The sequence below is a fragment of the Spinacia oleracea genome, chromosome 5 (genome assembly GCF_020520425.1).
Source record: "Spinacia oleracea cultivar Varoflay chromosome 5, BTI_SOV_V1, whole genome shotgun sequence".
Classification (NCBI taxonomy): Eukaryota; Viridiplantae; Streptophyta; class Magnoliopsida; order Caryophyllales; family Amaranthaceae; genus Spinacia; species Spinacia oleracea.
This window is the reverse complement of record NC_079491.1, coordinates 17,441,075-17,468,647: the sequence shown is the minus strand read 5'-3', so window position 1 is coordinate 17,468,647 and position 27,573 is coordinate 17,441,075. Positions and strand designations below refer to the sequence as shown.

The 27,573-nt window shown below is 35.0% G+C and overlaps 3 protein-coding genes and 1 long non-coding RNA gene across 4 annotated transcripts; 1 reads left to right on the top strand and 3 right to left on the bottom strand.

The window, feature by feature from the left end:
- Positions 1–242: 242 nt before the first annotated feature.
- On the bottom strand, positions 243–2,991 carry LOC110787274 (uncharacterized). The gene is made up of 2 exons (XM_021991864.2): positions 2,781–2,991; positions 243–1,971 (listed from the first exon to the last, which is right to left on the bottom strand). Exon 2 carries the CDS (start codon positions 1,931–1,933, stop codon positions 512–514), a length of 1,422 nt encoding a protein of 473 aa, XP_021847556.2. The 5' UTR covers positions 1,934–1,971; positions 2,781–2,991; the 3' UTR covers positions 243–511.
- A 1,779-nt stretch (positions 2,992–4,770) lies between these two features.
- LOC130461253 (uncharacterized) lies at positions 4,771–7,930 on the top strand. The gene is made up of 3 exons (XR_008921676.1): positions 4,771–5,296; positions 5,476–5,552; positions 7,596–7,930. It is a non-coding gene; the product is annotated as an uncharacterized lncRNA (long non-coding RNA).
- Positions 7,931–10,184: 2,254 nt separating this feature from the next.
- LOC110787273 (non-specific phospholipase C6) lies at positions 10,185–16,107 on the bottom strand. Its single transcript, XM_021991862.2, has 4 exons — positions 15,012–16,107; positions 13,591–13,892; positions 10,660–10,836; positions 10,185–10,566 (listed from the first exon to the last, which is right to left on the bottom strand). Exons 1-4 carry the CDS (start codon positions 15,791–15,793, stop codon positions 10,268–10,270), a joined length of 1,560 nt encoding a protein of 519 aa, XP_021847554.2. The 5' UTR covers positions 15,794–16,107; the 3' UTR covers positions 10,185–10,267.
- A 1,197-nt stretch (positions 16,108–17,304) lies between these two features.
- LOC110787272 (CBS domain-containing protein CBSCBSPB1) lies at positions 17,305–27,337 on the bottom strand. Its single transcript, XM_021991861.2, has 15 exons — positions 27,086–27,337; positions 26,656–26,801; positions 24,042–24,210; positions 23,057–23,189; positions 22,777–22,947; positions 22,528–22,606; positions 22,326–22,439; positions 22,105–22,171; positions 21,870–21,975; positions 21,723–21,781; positions 20,968–21,077; positions 20,758–20,888; positions 20,551–20,636; positions 20,358–20,447; positions 17,305–17,963 (listed from the first exon to the last, which is right to left on the bottom strand). Exons 2-15 carry the CDS (start codon positions 26,766–26,768, stop codon positions 17,787–17,789), a joined length of 1,605 nt encoding a protein of 534 aa, XP_021847553.1. The 5' UTR covers positions 26,769–26,801; positions 27,086–27,337; the 3' UTR covers positions 17,305–17,786.
- Positions 27,338–27,573: the final 236 nt, after the last annotated feature.

Below are 27,573 nucleotides of genomic sequence, written 5' to 3'. Positions count from 1 at the left end.
AAACCGAACTGGAATTGATTGACCCAAAATGACCCTACCCGAACAACACGTTTTAGTGACAATAGAGAAGGATACGATGATGTCTTTGTAATGTGTTATTAAGACAAGATTATAAAAGATGCGAGTAAAATTGATAAGAGAATGTTAAGGTATGCAATACGAAGTAGTAAAAATCAAGGTACTCGAGTTGGTTTACGAAATGCATTCATACATCATGTATTAAAACATAAAATACCCAACAATTCTGCAGGTCAAAGGGTTTATTAGTATTAGTCACTTAAAAGAAGTTACAGCTTACAAGAGTTGGATCAGATTAATAAGACTTCGCATTGCTTTCTTCTTAACTATTACATTCGCAATTCAGTACAAAAAAAATTGATGTATTTAGAAATTACAACAAGGCATGCTGAAATAACAGATGCCTTTGAGAAACAATCCAAGGTCATCCTTATTTCCAATTAGTATATCAACTCTTAACAGCATACAATCTACCTCTTACGATCTTTGGGTTTCATCTAGACGACAGTCGTTGCTGAAGATCATCAGCCAATGTCTGCCTTAAATTCTCACCATAATAATAAAATGACCTCTCACTTTCCAAGACCCTAGGAAGAGACCCATTTTCTTCGGGCTCCTTAAAAAGTTCGGGCTCGGGTTCTCTTGCAATCTGACACAAATTATGCAACACACAGCAGGCGACAATCGTTTGAGGAGCATGATGGAGACCTACATTAAGATCCTGCAAAATTCTCCATCTCCCTTTGAGAAGTCCTACGGCCTCCACTGAGGCTAACCTTGCCTTCATCAGAGCAGCATTGAATGTATTCTGAGCAGGGGTGCCTCTACCAGTACCAGAGAAAGGGGTCAGAAGGAACGACAGCAACGGGAAACACCAATCCCCAACAATGTAGGGCCTAACAGGATGTCCCCTCACATTCACTACTTTATCCCAGACAACGTCACCTGACATGAGCTTATTGTAGAGAACACTATCCCTGAAATGAGTGGCATCATCAACACTTCCCGGGGCCTTGACACAAACATCCCAAAATATCTTCTTATGGTCGGCTACCACCTGGAGCTGTATAGCAGGGTACCCATATCGGCAATGGTAAGATGACGGATCACTAACATCAGTAGGAAGGCGACGGAGTTTGACAGGGGTTGAATCAATGGCACCGCACAAGTTAGGAAGGGAGGTAAGCTCTTCAAAAGCCTGTGTAGTCTCATGGAGGCGTCGACGGCCAGCAGGGATTTTAATGAATTCAGGGTAAAGCTTAGTAGAGAGAAGACGGGTGACCATGTTGGTGATCTTGGAAACAAGGTAAGGGTCTAAGGAGTGGCGTTTGGCAAGGGTTTTAGCAGAGAGACCGTGAGACAGGCGAGATAGAACCATGGCAACAGCATAATCAGGTGGAAGTGAGAGGTTGCACTGAGCTATGTAAGGCTTGAGTTTATCTACAACAGTAGTAAAGACAGGGTAGGAGAGGCCATAGGAAGAGCGCCACTGTGCATCACGGACAGGTGGGTCCATGGACCATATGAGCTCAGTAGATAGGGCTCTGAAGGCAGAGAGGGAGTGGTCAGAAGGGGAAGAAGACCGAGAACGAGATGGAGAGCGGGAGGAGGAGGTAGGAGAGGAAGAAGAGGATGGCCGAGAAGCGGCAACAAAGGAGAGAACTGAGGCAATTGTGAAGAAGAGAAGTGGGGCCGCAGAGGAGGAGGTAAGGAGAGATGAAACAGAGGATGTGGATGAGCTTGATAAAGAGGTGGCATCAGAAGAGAAAACAGAGGAGGAGGGATCCAAGTGGTTCTGCAAGTGAAGCAGATTCGATAGCATCACTAGAAACCCTTGATCCATCTCCGTCTCCTTAATGAGGACAAGTAAACTAAACACGTCCACGATCAACAATCCAAACTGATCAAATAGCATTCAAGCTACCCCGTCAGTAAAGTCCAGAACAGCTAGATCTGCATACAGAAATAAGAATCTCAAAACTTCAAATCCCAAAACATCTTTCTCCAGAAAAGCGTTGCGCTTTCTCCACACAATAAAAGGAAACTGGGGAAAAACCATTATTGAATGAATCTCATAGATGAAAACACATAACAGAAATTACAAACTGATAACATTCAATATTACAAGTTCAAAACATGATACAATTCTTCTGAAATCTATTCTATTTAGGATATTCGGATGTCGCCAATAATAGTAGCAATACAGAAAAACGCAACAAAGAGTAAGGGACTAGAGAGAGTATATATGCTCCTAATTAAAGATATATAGAACAGGGAACAACCCTAATCCAAGAAATTCCTCAATCTTCGCCCTGCCCATAGTCCCCATACCGCCTTTCTGTCCTCAACCAGCCTAGATGCCTAATTAATCCCAAGCTCATTTTTCAAGAATTAACCTTTACAATTCAAACCCACAGACTACAACAAGGACGAACAAGCATTGAGATAACAGAACAGACTACCAAGAAATACAAAATTATCATGTTCATTGAACAAAGAATTTACTAAAAAACAAATTGAAACTAGGATAATATGTTTTTCAAGTAGAATTATGAAGTGGGTATAGACTAATTAGACACGTAACAACACCAAAACTAACCAAACAGAAGAATAAGGTTAACAAATATGAAACATCATATCAAGAAAAGTCCATCATCCCCAAATGAGATTATAAACACTTTCTGGATCTATAAAAATACAAATAAAATCAACAGAAAAATCCAAAAAAATCGAAACAAAATAAGAAAGTGAAAAAGCTATACACTGTTGTCAACATCGAGAATAAAATCGCCGGAGAAGGAGAGGTGGTGATGCAACTAAAAGATGGTGGTTTTGTCGGAGGAGAGTAGTTAGGGTTTTAAGAGGAGGGAGGAGATGCAGAGCAGCTACGACGCCTGAGTTTGAGTTGGAGTTTGAGGCGACAGAAAGTAATGTTGGTTACGGAGTATTTTCCTTCCTTATTTCTTTCTACAAAAACATTTAGATGCAATATTATCCAAAAACAAAAAATGTAAGGATAATTTTGTTACTAATTGCTAAACTTTTTTTCACATCCTACATATGACTAAATAATTAGAGAGAAAACAAAACATTTCATTATTTCAATATAAAAATTTCGAAAAAGTTAAGCAGCCGACAAAGTATTAAAAAAAGTTGGCAGATGCAATTATGAAAAATGACATAATTAACTAATGTGCATTCAACATCATGTTTTTTTCGTTTTTTCTTTTTAATCCAAAAAACATAACATGTTCCAGTAATGTGTCAATAGAACAATCTTTTGCATGACAAATCCAAAAAATGATTTAGTGCTACTTAGGTGCCAAGTCTAATTGTGGCCGATTTTAGACGGATTGTTTTATTCACGAATTCAATTTTTAGGTTTGTTTTATTCACGGAGGATTTTTAGTGATCTTTATCTGTTTTGAGTCTTAATTAGTTTGTTAGGACTTACTTTAGCTGCTTTATTAGTCTCAATAGTTAGTACCAGTGGCATTGCCATGGTTGATCATGGATGGTCCACCGATATCCCAAATAAAATAAAACACGCAAAAATTGGTTATTCTTGCTAGTTTTTCCCTTGCTTAACAAAATTATTATACTGATTGTCGACATCCCATTGTAGGTGTTGATTTTAACCAATGGGCTATTTATAAGCCAAAAATTTCTTAAACTGATAAGAGTTTTATTTGAGCTTCAGCTTGTTTAATTGTGCACTTATTCTTGTACAAATTAAGAATTGTGCGAAAAATCTCTTTAAATTGTTTACTTTTTTCATGAGTTTGGATACTGAGCTCATGGTTTAATATATTCGAAAATGATAAAGGTCGCAACATGCGACCTTTAAGCCGTGTCACAATGATGACATGACATGTTTATGTGTCATGATTTAAACTGGAAACCAAAATATTTAATTTATATATTCTATTTTAAATGTTTCAAAAAAAGCTAGGAAAATCTTAATATTCTAATTTGTTTCCTTATTTATACCGACTACCTTATTTACATATTTTCATAGTAAAAATATTGCATTGATAATAAAAATATTATGATAACTCTTAACCTACGTGTCGCCTATATGTACCAATTAAACTGCGACACGTAAGATTGCGACAACTAAATGTTGTCGCAACTTGCGACCTTTATCATCATCCTAATATATTTACCTCTTTTGTACAAGAAATTTTAATCTCTATTCTATAAAGGAACAGCTGAGGTGATTTTAGTAATTATGCTTTTCGTGTCCCCCAGTTAAAAGACTAAAATACCCCTACACAGTTTTACAGTTTAATTGCACGACAAACCTTAAAGTAACGCCCAAAATCAATCCTGTTAACTCAATTACCAAAGTTGGTGTTGATTGATTGATTAAATCAGGAAATAAATGAAAATAAGGAAAAGGAAAAGAAAATATTACAATTATTTTGAAATGGAAAGAATCCTGTTATTTTGAAATCTTTCACAAAACAGAAAAATCTGTCAAAAAAAAGTCAAAATACAAAGCAAATAAGGAAATATCATCCGTAAATCCAGCCAAGAAATATGCATATAAACCCCCAGCAAGGAAAATCACGCATAACCTAAGGAAAATCACGCATAAACTAGAAAAAGAATATGTGCATAAACCAACCAAGAAATCAAGCATAAATCTTATTACAAATTGTTACAAATCAAATCAGAAAAACTCCAATAAAAACTCCAGAAGAACTCCATCACCGTTCTTCTTCAAGTCGTCCCGATACACGTAAGTAACATCTTCTCCCGAATCCTTGCAAGAAAATAAAAACAGAAACTAAACAAGTTTTTATGCATATTTTCTTTGCATAAACAAATGTTCTTTTTTATGATTCTTATGCACATTTGTAAATTTCTATGTATAAACAAATGTTCTTTTTTATGATTGTTCCTATGTAGATTGAATCTGTCTAACTAAAATACTTGCGTTTTTGCAGATTTCAAAATATAAGGTATGTAATATAATATGCATGTTTTTATTGATTTTAATTAATTACTTCATATTTTAATTCATGCTTATTTCATATTCTAATTCATGTTTATTTTTTATGCAGATTTCAAAATATTAGGTATGCTTTTATTGATTTTAATTAATTATTTCATATTTTAATATTTTACTTGATTTTAATATCTAATTGCAGATTTCAAAATATATGACATAACATAAATTTGTGTTATTGGAATTATGAATTGCATCGGTTTTTATGAAGCTTTTAATTTGCGTTTTAAGTTCATAACAAGATACAATAACCAAAGAGTTAAGGTATGTTCCCCATCAATCTCTTAAGCAGAAACAATTTTAAGTAATATGTATACTTTTATTGATTTTAGTTAATTATTTCAGATTTTAATTCATGTTTTTAATTAAAATAAATCTGAAATAATCTACGAAACAAATAATCTAAAATCATGAAAATTTGAAATAAATAATTATTTTTGCAGGTTTTTATTTCTGTTCTAAGTTTGATTTTAAGTTGGTTGTTAAGTTAGTCAAGTCATACAATAACCCATGACATAAGGTATGTGCCCCATCAATATCTTAAAAAAATAAATAGTAATATGTATGCTTCTATTTATTTTAAATAATTAATACAGATTTTAGTTCATGTTTTAATTAAATAATCACTTATTTGATTTTAATCTCTAATTTCATATTTTATCAGGTTCTAGGAATGCAATACACTAAAAAAACACAATCCATAAAAAATAACACACAAAATACAGACCTTTTTGCAATCAATAGAGAGGAAGAGAAACTAATAGTTTCGTTTTGTTGTACCTGCATAATACACTGTTGTCACCATTATTGTAAAGAAACCTAAAAGGCAAATGTTATATACAACCTATCATACTAAAACAAACACACTATTAAGAATTGAACCAAACTACCTAGAGAACAATGCTTAAACTGAACTATCAGAACAAATGAACTAATGAAAACAAAAGAATAAACTAAACTAATCAGATTAACTGAAATAATCATAACAATTAAACTAATCAAAACAACAGAAAACAATTAAACTTTTCATATTAACTTAACTAATCAGAACAATTGAACTAATCTAAAGCCAAGTTATATAGCTAGCATATACCAGCAATTTTGTCAGAGATGGTTAAAATAAAGGTCTGGAAAAAAAAATTAAATAACAAGTAAATCTGGATGGAACAAAAAGTTCTGGAAAAAAAACACCGAACATGCTTAAACTCACCAAATTTAAAACCCTAATTTTATCAGATTTAATTAACGTATCAAGTCAATCCTTCATATCAAATGCAGAATAAGCTCCAATAAACAACCACATTTTGAAAAAAGCGAGAACATTACACTGGGACAAAAACCCAAATTTCCGACAATTCTTTAAACACCCAAATTCACAACGACTACATCCAAATTTCCAAATTAATCGACAAATTATCACTAGAAAATCACAAACTCCATTGCAAAGTACAGAATAGCAATAACAAAACCAAACAAATCTAATCTCATGGAAATAGCTCAAACCCTTGATTATAAAAAACAAAATCAAATGTTGAATAAGCTCATCGGACATGCTTAACCCACAAAATTAAAATAAAGGTAAATTTAATTCATACCTGGGTCCGGTGCCTCGCCCATCGCCTTGCCCATCTCCTCGCTCAGCGCTTCGCCCATCGCCTCTACATCTTCCTCTCCAATCCATAGAATTTCACGACATGTAAACCAAAAAACACCAGAAATAATTAGTGCTTAAACAAAAACAACATAAAGACGATAAATCAAAACCAAAACAACAAGATCTTGAAATTTAGAAAGAAAAAAAGCAAAAAAAATCAATAGAATTCACAAGAAATAAAAAGCAAAAAATGATAATAAAATCACTTAAACAAAACGCGACCAGGACTCAAGAGAAACGAGAGAGATGACAAAGAAATAAGGAAAAAATAGAAGATAAAATGGGAGGAGAGAGTTGAACGAACCAGAGAAGAGATCTAAAGATGGTGAACGGTGAACCAGGAGTAGATCCAGAGAGGAGACGGTGAACCATACCTTATCGGCGGTGAATCCGCCAGGCATCTCATCATTAAGGAGAGAGACTTAAAGAGGTGAGTTAAGAAAATAGGTGAGAGAGAGGAGGAGATATAGTAATCGCCATTTTTGCTCAAATTTGAGGAGAGAGAAACAAATAGGTTAGAGAAGGAGCAATTGTTCCTCGTATACTCCGTATGATGAGTTTTCTAGAAGCCCCAAAAAAAAATTCTGAATTCCTACCTAAATACTTTGATAATAATCATTTACTCCGTACTCCGTATTAATTAGCTCATATATTTTCTAGAGTATGAGTGACTGCTTCCTATGTTTTATACTCCGATAATAATCATTTATTTTTTCAACTTATGAGTTCTTTACTTATTTAGAAAATAAAATTTTAAAAAAGAAAAATTTGGTAAAGGTGATTAGCTACTAAAATAAAATAAAATTATTACTTCAACAAGTTCAAGCTACCCTGACTAAGTAATTTTCTGAATTAATTAGCTTCTATTGTGTTTTAACACTAAAAGATATTTTTTTAATGTTCATGCAGTTTAATGGACGCAATCGAGACATGGAAACAGTATTCCCAACGTTCGGAAATAAGTGCAAAGGAGTGCATGTGATTAAGCAAGTACATTGCGAAAAGAAAAAAAATGTGAAAAACACTATTTTATATGTAGTATGTTGAATTACTTTACATTAGTACTAATATTTAGATTAACCGATTCACTATTTAGATTGACATATTTGTATGACCTCATTGTTTTTAAATATGAACTATGTGAATTATTTTGAAGCGCTTAATATTTGACGTGATTAGTTGTAACAACCCAATTTTAGGTTTTTAAAAAAATTCGCACGCATCGCGTGCATATAAGACTAGTATGATATGAGTGATGATGATTGTAGCTTATATTTCTTTTTGTATGTAGTGACTACATACTCTTCACTTATATATCTTTTTACTTGTAAATTAAGTTGCATATAGTTTATAAATTTGTATTATATTGAAGAACTTTTTATTAGTCTCATATGGTCGGTAAGGATTCTCAACAAGAATTGCAATATATATTAACTTGGAAAGTAATCGCATGCAAAGAATTTCAAATTAAGTTAACATGTCACCGGTATATCATAGAGATTCTTAATAATAACATCAAGTAATGACATGTTTCAACTTGGTTCAAAGGACTCCACAAATCTTTTCTAACATTGTTTGTATGTTCATCGGCATTTTCAAAGAAATCCTCAAATGTTTCGATAAAAAAGATATGTCATAGTAGTACAAGATAAAAATACATCATTGCCAATTACTACCTTATGGTTTTTTTGTTTTGGTTATCTACTTAAACTATACATACATTTAAACGATGTTGTTATCACAAGACAATTCCGTTCGATTGTCGGTCATCAAGTGGGCCTCGTGAATGTCTAGTTTTTTTTTCTCATATCAAACCATCAAGTGGGCCTCGTGGTATTTTCACGGCTCCATCTACGATCAATGTTCATGAAATGAGAACACGTGCTAAACACGACATTTATAAACCAAAATCAATATGCGATGAAGAACTTGGATGATATGAAATGGATTTATACGATAAAAACCGACATAGGTAGTCATGTGATCGTCTGGATGCTCGTGGGTTTGGCCAGCAAGAAGGTATAGATTTTTCTGAGACTTTTAGCTCTGTTGTTAAATCAACTACTATTCGGTTGGTTTTGTCTTTATCGCTTTCCTCTAATTGGGTCATTCGTCAGTTAGATGTTAAAAATGCTTTCTTATATGGTGATTTAATTGACGAAGTATACATGAAACAACTTGCAGGTTTCATTCATCATGATTTTTCTAAACACATTTGTTGTCTTAGGAAAGCAATCTATGGTCTGAAACAGGCTTCTAGAGATTGGTATCTTTGCTTCAACAACTTTTTGTTACAACAGGGCTTCTTTTGTTGCCAATTAGATAATTCTATGTTTATTTTTCGTCGAGCCACTTTCATTTTTTATCTTCTTCTTTATGTCGATGATATCATTATCACAGGAAATTCGGCTCCCTTGATCACCAAATTCATATCCCTTTTGTCTGTCAAGTTTGCTACGAAAGATTTAGTGATCTGCACTACTTACTAGGAGTGCAGGCGATACGTACTTCCAAATGTTTATTTTTGTGTCAGAAGAAATATGTTCATGATTTACTTCTGAAATTTCATCTGCACACTGCTAAACCGGTGTGTACTCTTCTTCCTAGGTGTACCACCCTTTCTATTACAAATGGTGATTTATTATCTGATCCTACTGAGTATCGCAATATGGTTGGGGTTTTACAGTACTTGACTATGACAAGATCGACCTGATATTACATATGATGTGCATTTAGTTTCCCAGTTTATGCATGCACCCCGCACATCTCACTTGTTGGTTGTTAAGCGTATATACAGGTACTTGCAGGGTACTGCAAACTACAGTCTATGGCTTCACAACGCTCCAGACATGTCGTACTCATGATTGCCTACTCAGACGCGGATTGGGCAGGTTGTCCGGATAGTTTTCGTTCCACCACTGGCTATGCAACTTTCCTTGGTGGCAACCTCATTTCTTGGCGCTCGAAAGAAGCAACCCACTATCTCCAAATCTTCCACAGAAGCAGAGTACTGCGTTGTTGCACACACGGTACATGATACTCTATGGGTTAGTTCCTTGTTAGCTGAGTTGGGAATCGTCTTCCGCTCACCCGTAAAGCTTTATTGTGATAATGTTTCTGCCTCCTATCTTGCGGTAAATCCGGTTTAGCATGATCGTAGCAAAAATATCAAAATATATTATCATTTTGTTCCGGAGCGTGTTGCTCATGGTGATTTAGTTGTACGTTATGTCCCTACTTAATTACAAATCGCTGACAGTTTTACGAAAGGTTTGTTTGGTCAGCTTTTTGAGTTTTTAAGGTCCAATCTCCACTGTGGTTCCCCCTGCACCGATTGAGGGGGTATAATAGAGGATACTAAGGGTATACTCGTAATTGTACCACTCGTAATACCCAGGTACCTATATTAGGATAAGTTGTATCATTATATTCACAGTTTTTGACTAATTAAGTAGTCACATAATTACACAAGCAAGCAATAACTAGAAACGACCAAGATTTTAAATCTATAAATGGTAGTAACCATAATACTTAGTATGATGGCTAATCTTAATTAAACTGTATAAACTAAAGAAAAATCCTTAATGTTGAACAGAGGATCTAGTAGTGAGGGAAGACCTCATATTTACAATGGTGGAGTCCTCAGCCCCAAGCTTAATCGCCTCCTTCCCCGCTCTAAGAAACCTGGATACAGAACCTGTTACATACTCATGCGCTTCTCTTACATTCATTTTATCGGCTAAATCATTAGGGAAACTGCTCAGTAAATGATCACCATTAAGAACAGCTGCTAATTGAACTATTTCGGTTTGGAATGAAGATAGTTTCCTCTCTTCGTCTGCTTCTGTCTTCCTCAGTGGCGTTACTTCTGGTAGAAACTCTGTCAGAAAACAGCAGGGTATGTAAACAATCACTATTTTACCACAAGTAAACTTGTTTAAATTTAAACGGAGGGAGAATATGTATGACTTACGAGGGCAATCAGTTCGGGGAGAAGTTAACTCCCCAACGACATCCTCAAAAGTACCGGCCCATTCGTCTCTGCGTGTCAAGAAATTGGAGTTGAGGTTGAATATTTTCTTGATGGTAGCTGGGATTGATGAATGCTCAAACTCTGAATCTGGTGTTGGTCCTTTTGGTTTACTTATCACTGCACAAACCATTAACAGCTTCTTCATAATCAAATCATTATACAACTAAACAAACACGTTTAAGAATAAGAACTCCCTACATCCGGAATTAATTGTCACGTTAAACAAGCTAGTAACACGACAACTAAATCCCGACTGATCATTTAATCCACCAGACGACCCTCATCAACTCTCAACCAAAGGATTGTCCCTCCTGACATATTAATAAGGGTTGCTACGGCATAAATAACATCAAGTTTCCCACTTTCCTCATCCTTCAGGATCAGGATGTATAGTGTCAAAACTCAAACTCTTGTACTCTAACTTCTCGGTCATATTGTCACTTTCAACCTTTAAAATGTACTCTATTGAGCTCATCGATCTCGATAAGGACTAACAAAAATGGTTGGGACAACAAACATGTTTATCGTCTTTTTTGTTAAGGTTACTCGTATTAGGACAAGACTTCCAAGATGTACTTTGATCTACCATGTAATCCTAAAAATTTGGTGATGAGGAATTGAGGATTAAATGTCATGTTAAGGATGATTAAGCGTTAAGTAGGATGATTGAAGATCATGATATCATTCCCTAATCCTCTCAATATGTTCATAATTAGACTGAAAAACTATAGCTGAATCAAAACCGAGCTCAACCTAATTCAATTAGATTATATGTTTAGACATAACAAAGTGAGCAAAAACGAGTTCAAATTGGTTAAATAAAATACGTTTTAAACAAAATAAGATCTGATAAGTTTAAGTTATGATAAATTCAAAAGAGTAAACAAAATATATAAGTCGAATAGTTGGGGTTATCGATTTTTTCCTAAAGTAAATAAATAAACAAACCGACTTATTAAACACACGTTATTTCACATAAGTACAACACATCTAAGGTGCATCATTTTATATACGAAAATGATAAAGGTCGCAACATGCGACTTTTAAGCCGTGTCACAATGATGACATGACATGCTTATGTGTCATGATTTAAATTGGAATCTAAAATATTTAACTTATATATCCTATTATACATGTTTAAAATAAAGGTAGGAAAATCTTAATATTCTAATTTGTTTCTTTTTTTATATCAATTATCTTATTTACATATTTTCATAGTAAATTTTTTGCATTGATAGTAAAAATATTATGATGACTCATATCCTACGTGGCGCCTATATGTACCAATTAAACTCTGACATGTAAGATTGCGACAACTAAATGTTGTCGCAACTTGCGACCTTTATCATCACCCTTTTATATTTTTTTTTCGTACACGTACATCTTTTGCAAGGAGAAAATATAAAAAGGAAAAGAGACCATCAATGGACATAAAAATACCCTTAGATTAAGGGTGATTAGAGCACTAAGAATTTTGAGTTATTTTACTGCCCAGTAACATCCGCAATTAAAGCTTGAACGATGTTAAAAAAAAAAAGCTTTAAGAAAAAATATGAAAAAGAAAAGCATTGATTTTGGCATGTTGTCGGTGCAAGTTGCGAAAAAGCTATACTCCGTACGAAAGAGTCCACTACCGACCAAATAAGTAATCAATTATTTTAGCAAAGCACAAAAAGATTAAAGTTAATCCAATCCCAATTCAAAGAAATCAGACCAAACAAAAAGCACAACCAATACACCACCACCTAACTTTCATGTAGCTACAAATTTTGCAACTTTGTAAAAATGGATTCACATGTTGATACATACATTTCTTAACGAAACAACACTATGAGAGTAAAGATTGTACTCTGTACCATATAAGTTAAAAGTTAAAATCCTCATATAGGTCAACTCAACCCGAGTTTATAGACAAGACTCCTTCAAAGGAGGATAATTACATTAGTAAAGGGAATAACGAACTCGGAGAATAAAGTTCAAAAGGTCTTGTGCGCACAAGGTGTACAAGAAATTTATTGTACACTAAGATAACTTTTATGCAGTTTTTTTAACTTTAACCTATTGTTTTGTAACTTTTATAATATAAAAATATAAAGTTGATAGATAAACATTTTAAAGGGTTAAATGATTAATTTATACTTCCTCCGTCTTTTAATACTCGCAACATTTGGACTTTTGCCACTATTCATTTAATCTACTTTGACTGTTCGTAGTTTTTTTTATATAAGATAAAACATAATCATGTGGGATCTTGTTAGATTCGTCTCAATGTGTATTTTCAAAATATCAACTTTTTATAATTTTTGCATAAAGAGAATTTAAGATATAAATGATCAAAGTTGTGCATCGGCATGCGTGAAACTAACAAACGTTGCGAGTATTAAAAGACGGAGGAAGTACATTATTAGTGATTTTGAAGAAATAATTTTTATTCAAATGGAAAATTTTATCACTTAAAAATAGATAATTTTTACATATATAAATGTAACTTTTAAGCATTTTGAGTCAACTTTTACTACGGTGTACAATATTTATTGTACACCACTTATAAATAAGAATTTGTGAAATCAAGTTATGTTCTCTTCACCTTATTCTTACTCCGTTTTACTTACTATTGTTACTTATTTCAGATAAGATAATTCAGGTCAGATCAAACAAGAAAAAAAAGAAAACACATACCAAAAAATTCAAATCAGATAAAACAAGAAAAGGCCAAAACCCCTACCAGAAAACATTCAACTAGACCAAAAAATTCAGACTAGATCGGGAATATTGTCCATACCATGCATACGAGATACTAGAAAATCATACTATATGACATTAGACAAGACGAAGAAAACAGAGTCTAAAAAGGTAAAAAAAAGAAATTACCAGATCCTTTAATAATCCAAGGGGAGACCATAATAGTAGGAACACGAACACCAAGTCGATCAAACTTGAAAAAAGTAGGAGGAGGAGCAGTGTTACCATCTGGACTAGGGACATTAACATAAGGTGTTTGAACATGATCATAAAAACCACCATGTTCATCATATGTTATTACCAATAGACTTTGATTCCATTGTGGACTTGTTCTTAATGTTTCATAAACTTCCTTGACTAACTTTTGTCCATTTGCTACATCATGTGATGGATGATCGTCGTTTGCTGCCATTCCTTTCATGTCAAAGTATCTGTACGTGTCACACAATTTTATAACAATGTCACAAATTAATTAAACTCTTCATTGTTTTCTTTCTAACAACTGTATAAACATCATCATTAATTCTCATCCCCGCCCGGCCACCACATGTTCGATAATCGATATTATTATTGCGTGATTCAGGACCACCATATCATCCCAGGCTCTTACTAATTAATAATACGAGTAACATTTTCCTATTAACCTAGGAGTTTATAAAATTATCAAGTATGATAGTTGCTCACTAATGTTACCAATAAACACCTAGGAGCTCCTACCAGTCAATCTCCATGATCGACGAGTGAAACATATTAAGGGGTATTTCCGTAAATAAATTGTCAAAATATACCATCTCCATATTTAAATATACAATCAAAATTTATATTTATATTTAAATTATTTTCTTTTATTTTTATTTTTTTAAATATCAAATATATTGTACATCGCGATTTTTAAATTGTATATTTTTTCATTATAATTACGAGAATGCTACTTAATATGCCAATCAACAAAATTGTTTTGAAATTTCTCAAACACCTAGCTTAGTTCTGGACCATGCAATAATTTTCTAAAACAATAGTCTCCACGTTCTTAAATAAATGGTCGCTTTAACATTTGCATAATAATTTAGGCAGAGGAAAGCGAGAAACTTCATACTTGTATTTGTATGTCTTCTAACTAAAATCATTAGTCAAGAACTCCAATTACAATTTTGTAAATTGTAATTGTTAAGAACTTCAATCCCAATCTTTTTTTCATTAATCCCATGTCTTTATATTTCCACTCAATTGCATATTAATGACAAATACTTTAAAGTGCCCTATATTCACCTGATTTTCATTTATTTTTCCTGAATTTATCGGTTGAACTTATTAAAATCTATCGGAACTTATTTTCTCCCTGGACTGATATTTTCGAAACATATCCGAACTTTTTTTTTTCCTTAAAATAAGTGAAAATAACGTCAATAGAACAGAAACTAATTAAGTGTAAATTATCAAAGTGGAAGTTATATTGACATATTCTAAAAGTGACACTTATTTAGGATCGCATCAACTTAATTAAAACGACATGCATTTATTTAAGAACAGAGGGAGCAGCAATATAGTACCTGGGTTCAATGACAGATAAACTGGGGAGTTTGCCAGCATTAGCATGTTTCTTGAAAGTGTCAAACATATGAAACTTGAAAACATACTTCAACTTCCTCAAATTCCTATAAAACAAAGTGCTTGGAATTGACTGAAAATAAATCCCAAAATCCAATTTGTTTTCATGCAATGAATCAAAAATAGTCTTCTGTGGGTATCCAAAAGCCAACTGTTTCTTCACATGACTAACAGCACCATGTGAAGTTCCAGAATAAACAAACAATCTGTTTGGTTGAGTTGGTCCTGGAATTGATGAAAACCATCTATCAAAAACACCAAATTCTCTCACTAAAGCTTCAAAAACTGGCACATTTCTGGGTTTAAAACCTTTCATTACTGCTTCTGACACATTCTCTGACATTGAGATTGCCTGTTCTATGAACCCTTTCATTGAGGGAATGTTGTTGTTTCCCCCAAATACTTGTTTGGCTACATCTTCAAAGGAATGACCTGGATCTGGGTCTACGTATTCCGCGTCGTCGCTCACGCAAACGGATTTCGATCTCGGGTCTTTGGTGGAGACCGGGTTGCACTCCGTCCCATCTACGCCGTTGATTTTCGGGTTTACGGATTTTTTCATCCACCCGATTAAGTGATCAAATGACCTGTTTTCTAATACTAGGACTACTATGTTTTTTATGGGTGATGGTTTTTGAGATAGGCATTGTTTGGGAGGGAAAATAGTGGTGAAAGAGAGGAGGAAGAGGAGTAGAAATGTGGTGGTTCTCATTCTCGTTCTCATTGGGTGGTGTTTTTGAGGAATAGAATGGAATGAACTAGAGAAATGGGGTTGTGGGAAATGGGTTTTTCTTTATAAATGTATGGTTTTATATAGGAGTAATAAACACAATAATATAATAAAATAAAGCAAATAGTACAAATATGAAAATAAGAAGATTTTGTGTCAAATTTGGAAGATCACTTGTTATTTTGCATTTATGGTTGAACTTTGGATATGATTATCTACCATATTAAAAAGTTTTGAATCGCTCTCGATATTCTGATATGATAATTCAGGTTGTTCGTCTAAATGAAAAGTAAGGTAACAAGTGTAATGAGAATAAGATTGTGGGACTTCCTAAAGAAAAGATTAAGATTGTGTGAAAGGATTAGAATTACAAGTACTTTTCCTTTATTTTTTCCTTTTTCTTTTTGGAATTGTAATGGGGAGTAAAGTAAAGTTGATGAGTGAGTAAATAGAGCAAAGACTGAAGTAAAGAATGAGTGGAATGATGAGAGAGTTAATTGCAATCATATGGAGCCATGTTTGATGATGATGTTGGTAAATCTTTTTTAATTATGTGGGTACTATTAACAAAGGGTATTCTATTAATTAATATATATAAAAAAATTGCACTTGCAGAGTTTACGGAATTTTTTGATACGAGTACTAGTAGTTAGTGTATGACTGTATGGTGGTAGCAGTCGGTGCCAAATGTCTCGTCCAAATTTTGACATTGTTACATGCGAATTAAATTTGCAAACATTATTGGTCAATCATCAAGTATACAAATTACTTCAATACTCGGTACACTTTATTTTCACGCTGGCTAAGTTGCTAATGCCTAAATTAAATCATTTACATCTATAATAATAAGTTTATGATGATTCATTCTTTCCCTATTGGTCGAGCGAGGAAGGCTTGGCCTCAAATGGCTCATGTCTATATGGATGTAAGTCAGTACTAATACAGAAAATTTAGTATCGATGCGTAATATTTTAGTACCTATAACATAAAATGACTTGTATTGGTACTTTTAAGCAAATTTGTGTTATTATACTAAATATTAGTATTGATACTAAATTTTCGGTATTAGCACTTATTGTCCATATGACACAACTTATTATAGGTTTAGAAATCCTCCGGTCGAGCTGAGCGAATTGGTAACATTTTTTTCGTATTTGGCTCGTCGGAATACATCATGTCTTTTCACCTTAGTAGTCCTCACTCACAGGTCGTTACCTTAACTCAAAAACTTTCGGCTGTGACATGAGCTTGGACATTCCTAAATGCGGACATGATTACATTTCAAAACGTCGACTTTATAAAAAGGTTCAGATTCTACGTTGGCAAAGCTTACTCTTATATTAAACCTTTATGATTGCCCATGTAGAATTTTAACATTTTGATTTCCGCGCTCGACTAAACTCCTTTAAACCAGAATTACATCACATACACAAGAGCTAAGAATGCGACAGGGCCAAAACTCCATCAAAACCAGAAGCAATTACCCGCCAAATTTCTCGTTCAAATAACGAAAACAACAAGATAGCAAAAGATAGATAGGCACACTATTCTCCCAATAGCCTCCATCTGAAATGGGTCCTTCGAATTACATCCAAGCTTGAATTCAATATACAAACGAAAAGGCTATCAGTGCCAACATACTATTTTGCTATCAAAACTCGTATCTGGCTCGGTGTTTATTACTTGTATAAAATCAAGAAATTACATGAATTTGAGAATTTCAATAATGAGATTATAGCTTTCCATGAAACAATATGCATAACCATATTTCACACATGGCCTAACGCACAGTTAGCCTGCAAAAATTGACATTGACAACCCTCATTATAGACCTATACAAAAAGAGACTGCTGGCGCAACTCACTCCCCGGTTCCCAATAAACGGAGAGCCAACCAACAAGAATCTATCCTGCCAATGAAACGTAGTCGTGCCAGCAGCTAAAGTAAAAGTTTTCATCATCATATATTAATTATTAAAGTTGTGTTTCTAGCCATTTCTCTTCAGATAAGCAAGTACACCCAATCCAGCAACAAGTGCAGCACCAGCTGCAACTGAACTGTATGCAGCTGCCCATGCATCCGTCTGAGCATAATCTAGGCTTGTTGACCCAGAACCACGTCCACGACGACGTACTGCAGAGTAATCTAAATGTAGTCTTAATCCCTGTTCAAATTAACCAACAATATTTTTGAGATTCTCCTTCTCAAGAGAGGAAATTGATAGTACGATGACAAAGAAAGCACTAAAATCCAGCAGTCCAAGCAATTACCAATCTTTAAAATTCGTTATCTAAGACAGCTCCCAACGGAAACTTGTTTAACAATAAAGCTTCTTAGACCAACAAGAAGCAGTGAGAAGAAGATTAGTTATCAGTCAACAATGCAGTTGCATAACAAGTCACCTTCCTATTAGAGCGAGAATAATATGAACTCAACACCTCTACAGTACTAACTGTATGTCTGTGAATGAGAAGTGGGAATATAATTTTGTACAGATGTCAGTTCAAATGCCCCTAAGATACAAGCCAAAGACTGGTTTGGATGAGAATTGCGATTCTAAAGCATGCACGTTGAGCACTGAAAACAGGAAAAGAAAAAGAACAATGCAAGTTATATTGAACAGTGATCAGTGAGATATTAGTGAGCTTCCAAAGAACTACTTCGTAGTTCACACCAGAGCAGTCACCTAGGTCACATCTACTGTCTGTAAAGAACAATTTCCCAAGACACCTGTTGTTACACAGCTCCTTTTTGTAGATAATTGTATCAGTTAGTTATAAGAGATAAAGGGGACGCAGCTGCAAAGGAGATACTACGTCTTGGACTCCTGGCTGGTGAGAAGTTGACCAAAAAAAATTCAGGTTGAGATGGTGGTGTGTATTCCATGTTTTCGAAGTGGTGAGCAGAATAAGTTAATAAATTACCCCCACAGTAATGGTCACTCTAAAAGGCAAATTTTTATCTGTTTAATTTATGAAAGGCTCAAACAATAGGAGCCTCTCTTGTCTAAGACTTACAAGGACGACCTGCTAACTGGCTTCTTAGGCAGAAACTATGGCCTAGCGATTCTTTGAAACACACAAGAACGGAAAAGAAGAAGCTGAATTTCCTTATTCCTTCACATTTGACCCATCTGGTTAAAGTGAAAATCTGAAGCTGACAGTGTTAATCTATTCAACATCTACATGAAAACTGCTTGTACTACAATGCCTTTACAGAGTCTCCCACCTAGAGTGGCGCAAAGAGGTTTAGAAGAACATAACCTTACCCGCTGTGAAAAACGAAATTGCTTTCAGCTGACCTGTAATCTGATAGACAACACCCCTCTGCCACTTCATAATAAGTAAAAGAAGATGTAGTTCAATTAAACATTTCTGTTGTCCACTTTTATCAGACGGAAAAAGAATAGCAAATGTTTGACTCCAATTAAAATCAACAGATTCTGCTAATAATAAATCCTGGAAAGTTAGCGTATCCATTCGAAATTTCCTCGTCAAGGACGCTCAAGGTAAAGGAACTGTGTCATCTCCTCAGGAATGAAAGACAACGGGAGGATGTCATCAGTCGGCCCTAGGAAAAGATGTTATGTTTGTCACTGCTCACAATGGCATTAAAAATAACTATTCCCGTGAGCATTATGACATCATGATCGAAATCAATGCCGTAATTAGCAACCGTTTCTTTCGAATATCCGTTTCCAATTTCCAATCAACAACGGGCAAATCCATTTCTACTTTGTGCACAATGCTTGTCGTGATATTTAAGAAGAGTCTGCCTGTAATCATGGAACACTCTTAACATTCCACAATTTCCTAGAAGAAGGCGTTTGCTGAAAGGCATATAACTATTTGAGAAGGGTTTTTTCTTTGCTCAACTTTTTACTATAATTCATACAGCACCTTATTTATTTATTTTGCTTTCGAAAGTCACCAACTAAGTAAGGTTAGTGATAGAAGATCTCAGCAAAAGAAAAAATTCCCTCGGAAAAGTTCAAATAGTCGTGGGTTTGAAAATGAGTAGGCACCCTTCAATCCAATTCTTCAATCCCAATATCACCAATAAATTAAATGATGAATTCATCGATGGTAATGTCTCAAAATCAGGAGGAGATGGAAAACAAGATGGGATACCAAATGGGATACAAGATGAAAACATATGATCCCAAGGCAATAACATTTTATAATGGATGCAAGATGGAACACATATTACCCCAAGGCATTAACATTTTATAATATGATACAATAGATACATATCCTTTTAGTCTCTTTTAAATATGTCCCATACTCCCATGGGCATGTGGGCATAATAGGCCAAACACTCAAAAGGCTTTGATTCATTGTTTATATGAATTGAGTTTTTATGTTCCCTCTGATATTGAAGTTGCTCTCCTTTCAAATATGATTAATGAAAAGTTCATTGCTGCCGTAGGCTGACAGATTTCCAATAAGAAATCAGGATGTATACCCAACAATATTCTCGCTAAAAATATACCAGAAGTTTTGATAACCCATATTCGAGGGAATGAAATGCTAAGATGAGAAAGGGAAGTAAGCATTACCTTCCATCCAGATAATCTAGCATGATCTACAGCTGCAGCAAGATCACTATCTGTAGCAAGGACTACTTTATCACCATCTTCATCTTCATACTGCAATATGCGACAACCAGTAAACGAATGTTCAAGAGCATATTCGAATTATGGAATCATAACTAAGGAAACCAAATGGTGAACAAAGTATATCTTGATTTACCAAAATATGAGGTAATTGGTTGCGGTCAATATCATCACCCACTCTCTGAAGTATACAAGTAATGAGATCCCTCAAATTTCGTGTATCTGCATTTACAAGAAGATTCCTGTTATGTCATTTAAAAAATTGCCAGACTTGCTCAATCTCGCCCTTGTCACCAATAGAAATATGAATGTGGAGTGAGATGTCTGAGCATATATAACCTACCACAAATAAACCGGTGCATCCTGCCTCTCTTGTCTTCGATTTTGAAGGCAAAGCTATTTGGTTGAACTGATGAAGTGAGAAAAGATTTTGTTGTATCGCCACTTTCAGATGCCAGTTTAAGGGATCCCTCACTTAAATTTTACGAGAATTACCAAATATTAGAGTAATGTTTCAGATAAACACAAAGAGACACGAGATCACAAGGCTCACCTCCTAGAATCCTCATCATCATCTGCAGGCCCCAATTGCATTGCAGAGTCCCAAAATTTTTGCATCATATTGGTAGTGGCCTCGGTATTTATTCCACCAGTATTACCAACCTAATTATCAAAAAAGAGGGTCAGAGACGGAGAGAATATTCAATATTCATGTACAAACACCGAGGAACCAGCAGGTCATAGCAGATGCTGCTGCATACACGTCAAAGCAATGGTACAAATGACTCATCCACAGATGCAAATAAAGATCAGGCTCATATGAACTTCCATTACTCATTGGAAAAAAAATGCCTTCGATTTTGGAAAAGAAAGTGAAAATAAAGCTCTCCTCTTTTCGTAATTAGTCATTCCTACAAAAGAAAATTGCAGCTACGAACCTGCCAAAGATAAAGCAGCACAAATAACAATGCCTCACCAAATACAATCAGGTAGGATCACTTTCAAACGACCATTATCAAGCGAAAAGGGATAGAGAGGATAAAAGAAATCAGAAATGCCTCATATTTACATGTATGTAAAAAATCCTCCACCGCAGAAACTACTCAATTAATCTGCAGGGATGTCAAGGACACTTCCACACTAAAATAGATTCACAGTAAAGCTGCATTAGTTAACACCCCTGGCCTTCAAGCTCATACAAATGGTCAAGTTTAAAGCAGAATAAACTATATACTAGCTTGTAAATTGCAGTTAGAGTAAACTAAATCCAAGCACATGTGGCCTTATAAACTAAATGAGCTGACTCACAGTGGCAACTGCAGCATGGGTGATATGAATCACATCAACAACAGCAACGACAAGTCCATCTGTTCCAAACAACTCACAACCATGAGAAAAGAAAAAGATGGAAAACAGTAACTCAAATAAAAAAATTACTCCTCTAAACAGCTATACCTCTATCCACAACTGGCAAATGCAAGAATTTCCCGTCATGCATTGTGTGCAAAGCATCAACTATAGGTGTATCAACAGTTGCACATTCTGGATTAGGTGTCATGATCTACACTTATTAAAAAAACAGAGAATAAGGTTCTTCATCCATAAGAAATAATCACATAGAACATGTTGACCATCTAAATCGACAACAAATACTACAACTTCAAAAGTTTTTCCTCTACAACTCAAGTACCTTTTCCACAAGTGTTGTGTCTGGAGGAAGATTTTGTGCAATTACCCGCATTAATATGTCCTTGGACCTGATAAAGCAAAGAACAAAGTAAACAACGGCTAGGAAACAGTGACTTCATAAACTTGAGGAGTCCAGTGCTCCAGTCACAAATCCAATACAACACTTTCCACTTCTAATCAGTAACTACTGATAGAAAAGCCAATCTTCTGAAAAGGACTTACGTTAAGATGCCCTTTGGTTTATTTTCTATAGTTACAATAGCACAGCTTAAACGACATTCAAGCATCTTCTTTGCTGCTTCCAAGACTGTGTCAGTGGGTGATACAGTTAAGAGCCTGAGAAATTCTTGAAGTCTGTTAGATAACCAGCCTAAAGGCTAATCTACCAATTGGAACTTCCAAACAAACAAGAGATATTACCTACTTTGAATGCTCAGAGAGAATTGTAGACAATGAAGGCCTAAATATACGTTCCCTCAGTGCGTCGATGAATGTATTAGGGCCTGAGATCAAACATATTTGAAACTGTCAAATTTCCTAAGAAAACAGTCTAACTAATGACTACAAAATGATATGCAAGTACGCAAAGAAAGCAATACATAAAATGCATCAGCAGGACATAAAAAAGTTTCAGTCAGCAAGAAAAATTATCATTGCCATGCTCTCCACTGACCAGAAGCTGATGAACCCCAGTTTTTCTCAACACCTTCAACAGCTGCAACAATGGCCTTCCCTTTCTCAGCTGCCCTCTCCATACGAGCAATGGCATCATATAAGCACTTTGCTATGTCAAGTAAAGCTACAACCTCTCCGTTATCCACAACTGGTAAATGTCTGAATTTCCCTACAAATCAGAATCTACGATCAGGTGAACTTTACTGACATCTCAGTAAAAAAAGTTGAATGAAATTTCATTATAAGAATGCATTTTTGACTTTAGGAGTCAGAATTACCTTGAACCATTTTTTGCAAGGCTTCCACAGCAAGAGTGTCAGATAGAACAAAAACAGGATTTTTTGTCATCACCTTTGAAACTGGCGTATCTTCAAGATTTAGTTCTCGAGCTATTACTCTCGTAGCAATATCCTTAAACCACAATAAGGTTGTATTAAGTGTTGGAAGTAATGCTCAAAATTAAGGTGTTAGTGGTCCTTAACTCCTTAATTATAGGGACATGATTAGTCATGGGTAGTGTTAGTGGGTTAGCTGGTTTACGCAGATAGGTCACTAAGGTAATGTTATGCCTATATAAGGCTTATGTTGGTGTTATTATTAATTCGATTGAATCAAGTAGTAGTATAATTTTCGACCTTCTTTCTCTCTCTCATTTATCTAAAATCAACATGGTATTAGCGTCGGGTTAGATCCCTTGAACAAAAAGAGAGAGACAAAGAGAGAATAGGAAGTACGCAATTGTAGGCCATCTTCCGTTTTATGAGTGAAAAAAGATGAAGGGTAAACCACCATGGCAAGAGTGGTTAAAAAAAATGTTGGTGATGATTATGTGCATTGTGATGAAGAGAAGTGTTTCACAAGGTCGTGCGGAGAGAGGTGCTCCGAAAATATGGAGTTGGTGACAACATGCGTCAACAAAATTGTTTTGGTGATGAGAAGTGCGTCACAAATCAAAGTGTAGTTCTTCACAATTTCTATGGAGTACTAATTTTGAAATAAGAGGGTGTGTTAGGAAGTAATGCTCAAAATTAGTGTGTTAGTGGTCCTTTATTATAGGATGTGTTAGGAAGTAATCCTCAAAATTAGTATGTTTGTGTTACTATTAATGGGATTGAATCAAGTAGTAGTATAATTTTGCTACCTTCTTTCTCTCTCTCATCTATTCTAATTTCAACATTAAGTAGGATACCTAGAGCAGAAAATTGACATGGACCTTCCTACTTTTACTTGGTAAATTCCATAGAAAGAATGGTAGCAGCTAACCTTGTCCGTAAGAATCCCACAGAGTAAAGCATTTGAATCAGTCAACAATAAGGCATCTACTCTGCGAGCAGCCATCCTGCGACAAGCATCATAAACACTTGTACTTTCAGGAATCGTAAGAGCCCTTGACAGTCGCAAACGCTTCACTGTTCGTTCTCCAGTTAATCCCCTGCATGTAAAAGTATTAAATTTCCTTTTCCAAGGGAAACTGCAGAGTCAGTGAGGCCCAATTCTCACTTTTTCAAGTCCTTGATGAAATTTTCTTATTGCACATATTATGACCAGATGGTCTACAATTTTAAGACTTGCAAGAAAGTCTTTGCCAATTCTGGGATTAAATTGTATCAGATAGCTATAACTACATAGCTATCAGATTGTGCCTTAGCATAATCTATAACTATATATCTAAGACCAAATACATATGCTCAAAAAATAAATGAGCAACACAATGTGCCATTGTACACACATACAAAACACAATAAATGCACATAATATGTAAGAATATGTATTCCGTGCAAAAGTAAGATATGGACAGGTAGCAGCAACACAACCCAGGATGGGGAATAAAACCAAAAAAGAATAGAGAAAAGAAAATTATCATAGTCATCCTTACTCTTTGTCTACTCTAGCGAGTGCAAGGCGGGGTGCACAGTGCATGTACACAAAACCAATGCAACAAGCCAACAATCATATATTAACCAACTATAACAAGCTGGTGATTGTCGTGATCCTATCTTTAAAAAGGAAATCAATTTCACTTTCATGTATGACTAAAGTATCAGTAGAGGCAGCTAAATAAAGTCCACAACACCAGCTAACTAACAATGTTTAGTTGTTCACCAAACAAATAATTAGAAAATGCATGCACTGCGTAGTCAGCATGAAAGGTATACGTACATATGCATAGAGGTGAAAAGCAAGGCTTGGCATGAAAATTATTAGCATAAGAAGGTTTGTTTAAATAAAAAAAAGCCACCTACTTAACGAGTAGAGGACTTCTAGAGCACACCAGATGTGTGAATTACGACGCATTGTGACTTTTACACAGTTCAAGGTAGACTTTTACTTATCTACGTGATGATTTTAGTTACGAATTGGGGTGACTACGAACATATGATAGGGTAACTTTTACTTATTAATCTAGGATGACTTTTTAGTGTGTCTTTCAACTCTTTCAAACATCTTGTGTGAACTTCTGCGCCATTAAAGAAAACAATGGAGGAAATAACTGGAAAGATAAATTCTTAAAGCATAGAATTGACCACATCCCATAAGCTTTAGATGAAACAAAGGTGAATGCAATATACCCAAATCTACAAATGTAAACATGGAGCAAGAAGTCTAATTTGTTTTCAATGAACAACATACATTAGATTTGATCATGCTGAAAACTCAAGCCTCTCTATAGGATACATATTAACCATTCACACTGTTTCAGTTCTTATGTTCACCATAATTTAAATTAATAATGCAGTAAATTATGACCACATTAAAGAATTTGTATTTCAAGATCAATCAACACCTATCATTTTCATCAAAATATGATTGTCCTTCTCAAACATCAACAATAAACCTCTTGGCAAGCAAGAAGCTAAGTTCATAATGTTCAAAAGAATCCATTTCATCATAAAAATAGCCCCCAGCAACAGAGAACCCGCTTGATTCAAACTAATTGCCTTACATTCCACTTCTACAAAAAGATCATTCATTATCATTATCATTACCCCATTGCCTCAAAGAGGCTCCCGCAAGAAGCGGGGTAAGGGGGGGTCGGACGCACGCAACCTTACCCCTGCAATTGCAGAGAGGTTGTTTTCAATTGACCCAAAAGCGATAACGGGACGACAACGGGACGACCATCTTCTACTTCATGGAAAGGAAGCGAAGAGGTATGAAGAGCCATTTTGATTTAGTCTATTACATCCCACAGCCAAAAGAACAAATGAATCTTTGGCTCCATCGGAAATAAACAGAAAAAGATGCTTTAAAAAAAAGTGTCCGCTTCCATACTCTTATCTGACAAGTGTTATACTTCAAATGTCTCATATAGTCCTATCACCGATCCTTGAATGTTATCTATCAAAAGGCAGCCCATTTCTGAATAACATGATTCTTTGGAACGGTCACTGTTACAAATAGTAGACACTCGCGAATGACAAGCACCAGAATTCAGCATTTTGAGAAGACTTCAATAGAAATTAAATCTAAAACTTCAATGACACGAAAGCTGTACCGCTAACCCCCCCCCCCCCCCCTCTAATTCTCCAATTTACCTTGTCAGACACACATCTAATTCCTTAGATGAATACAGATGTTTAGATTATCATCTCTCAAAAATAACAGGAATACATAGAAAGCAGGCATAATTTTAACTTTTAAGTTCAGTATTCAATCTACATTTACAACTTTTAAAGTATAAAAATCAAAAACTGAAAATCGACAGTAATGCCCGGCGCGCCTAAATTACAAATATTAAGGATTATAAACATTCATAGAATTGAAGGCTGAAGACATTTCACCAACAAAATATAAAAGCCATCAGAAACTAATACATTCTTTTCAAACAAAATAAATAGGCAATGAAAGCAAGAAACAAAAGGAGAATGAATCATACATTGAGCGTGGAGAAGGGAGAGGCTTTCGAACAGGGTCCGAAGGACCTCCATTTTCTACTGTTTTGTTCTTGGCATGCGATGATGACATACTTCTCCTCCCTAGATTCGACATCTCCCCTCAATTTAACACCACAAAAGATGATTCCTGATTTCAATAACATTGACAAATTCAAAAAACAAAAATTGAAATTAATTAATTTATAATTCAGGCTTCCATTAATGTCAATAAACCATTTCGATCAAATAACAGTCCAAATTTCATTATCATTCTATTACCACCTGCCAAACGGGTCATGATTATACATAAATTACATTCAAGCATAAATTAAGCTGGAAATAAAGGCGCCAATAAGAAAACGGAAGCGAAAATTGATAAGCTTTGACAAATTAATCAAACTAAATGCAAAAAATTGAAATAATTTTGCTCACCGAAATAATCAAGCATATGGAGGTCAAACAGCGAGACGAAGAACGATTCAGAAATTATGAGCCGAGTAATGGAGAGAGACGATGGAGGTGCGATTGATCGGCGGCCGGAAAAAGGTCGGGAAAGGTAGAAAGGCCCCGGAGAAGATGCCGACCGACGACGACGCGCTTGGAGGGAAGAGAAAAAGGAGGGCCTAATAAATGGGAGAATTGTTTGAAATGATTATTACAAAGTGCTGCTCCGATGTTTTTACGGGTTACGAAATGTCGGATTCTTGACGTATGGCAACCCGGCACGTCGTGTATAAACCACACATTTTATTTTCTTATTTTCTCTCTTTCCTTTGTTATGCTCGTGTTTTTGTCAATCAAATTTTTTTTTTTTAAGGAACGACTTTGCCATTTTTGACAATTATTAAAGATAAAAAATTGGGTACCTAGTCACTAAGGCCCTATCTTCTAAGTTTTTTTAGCGGAAATGAACTAAACTG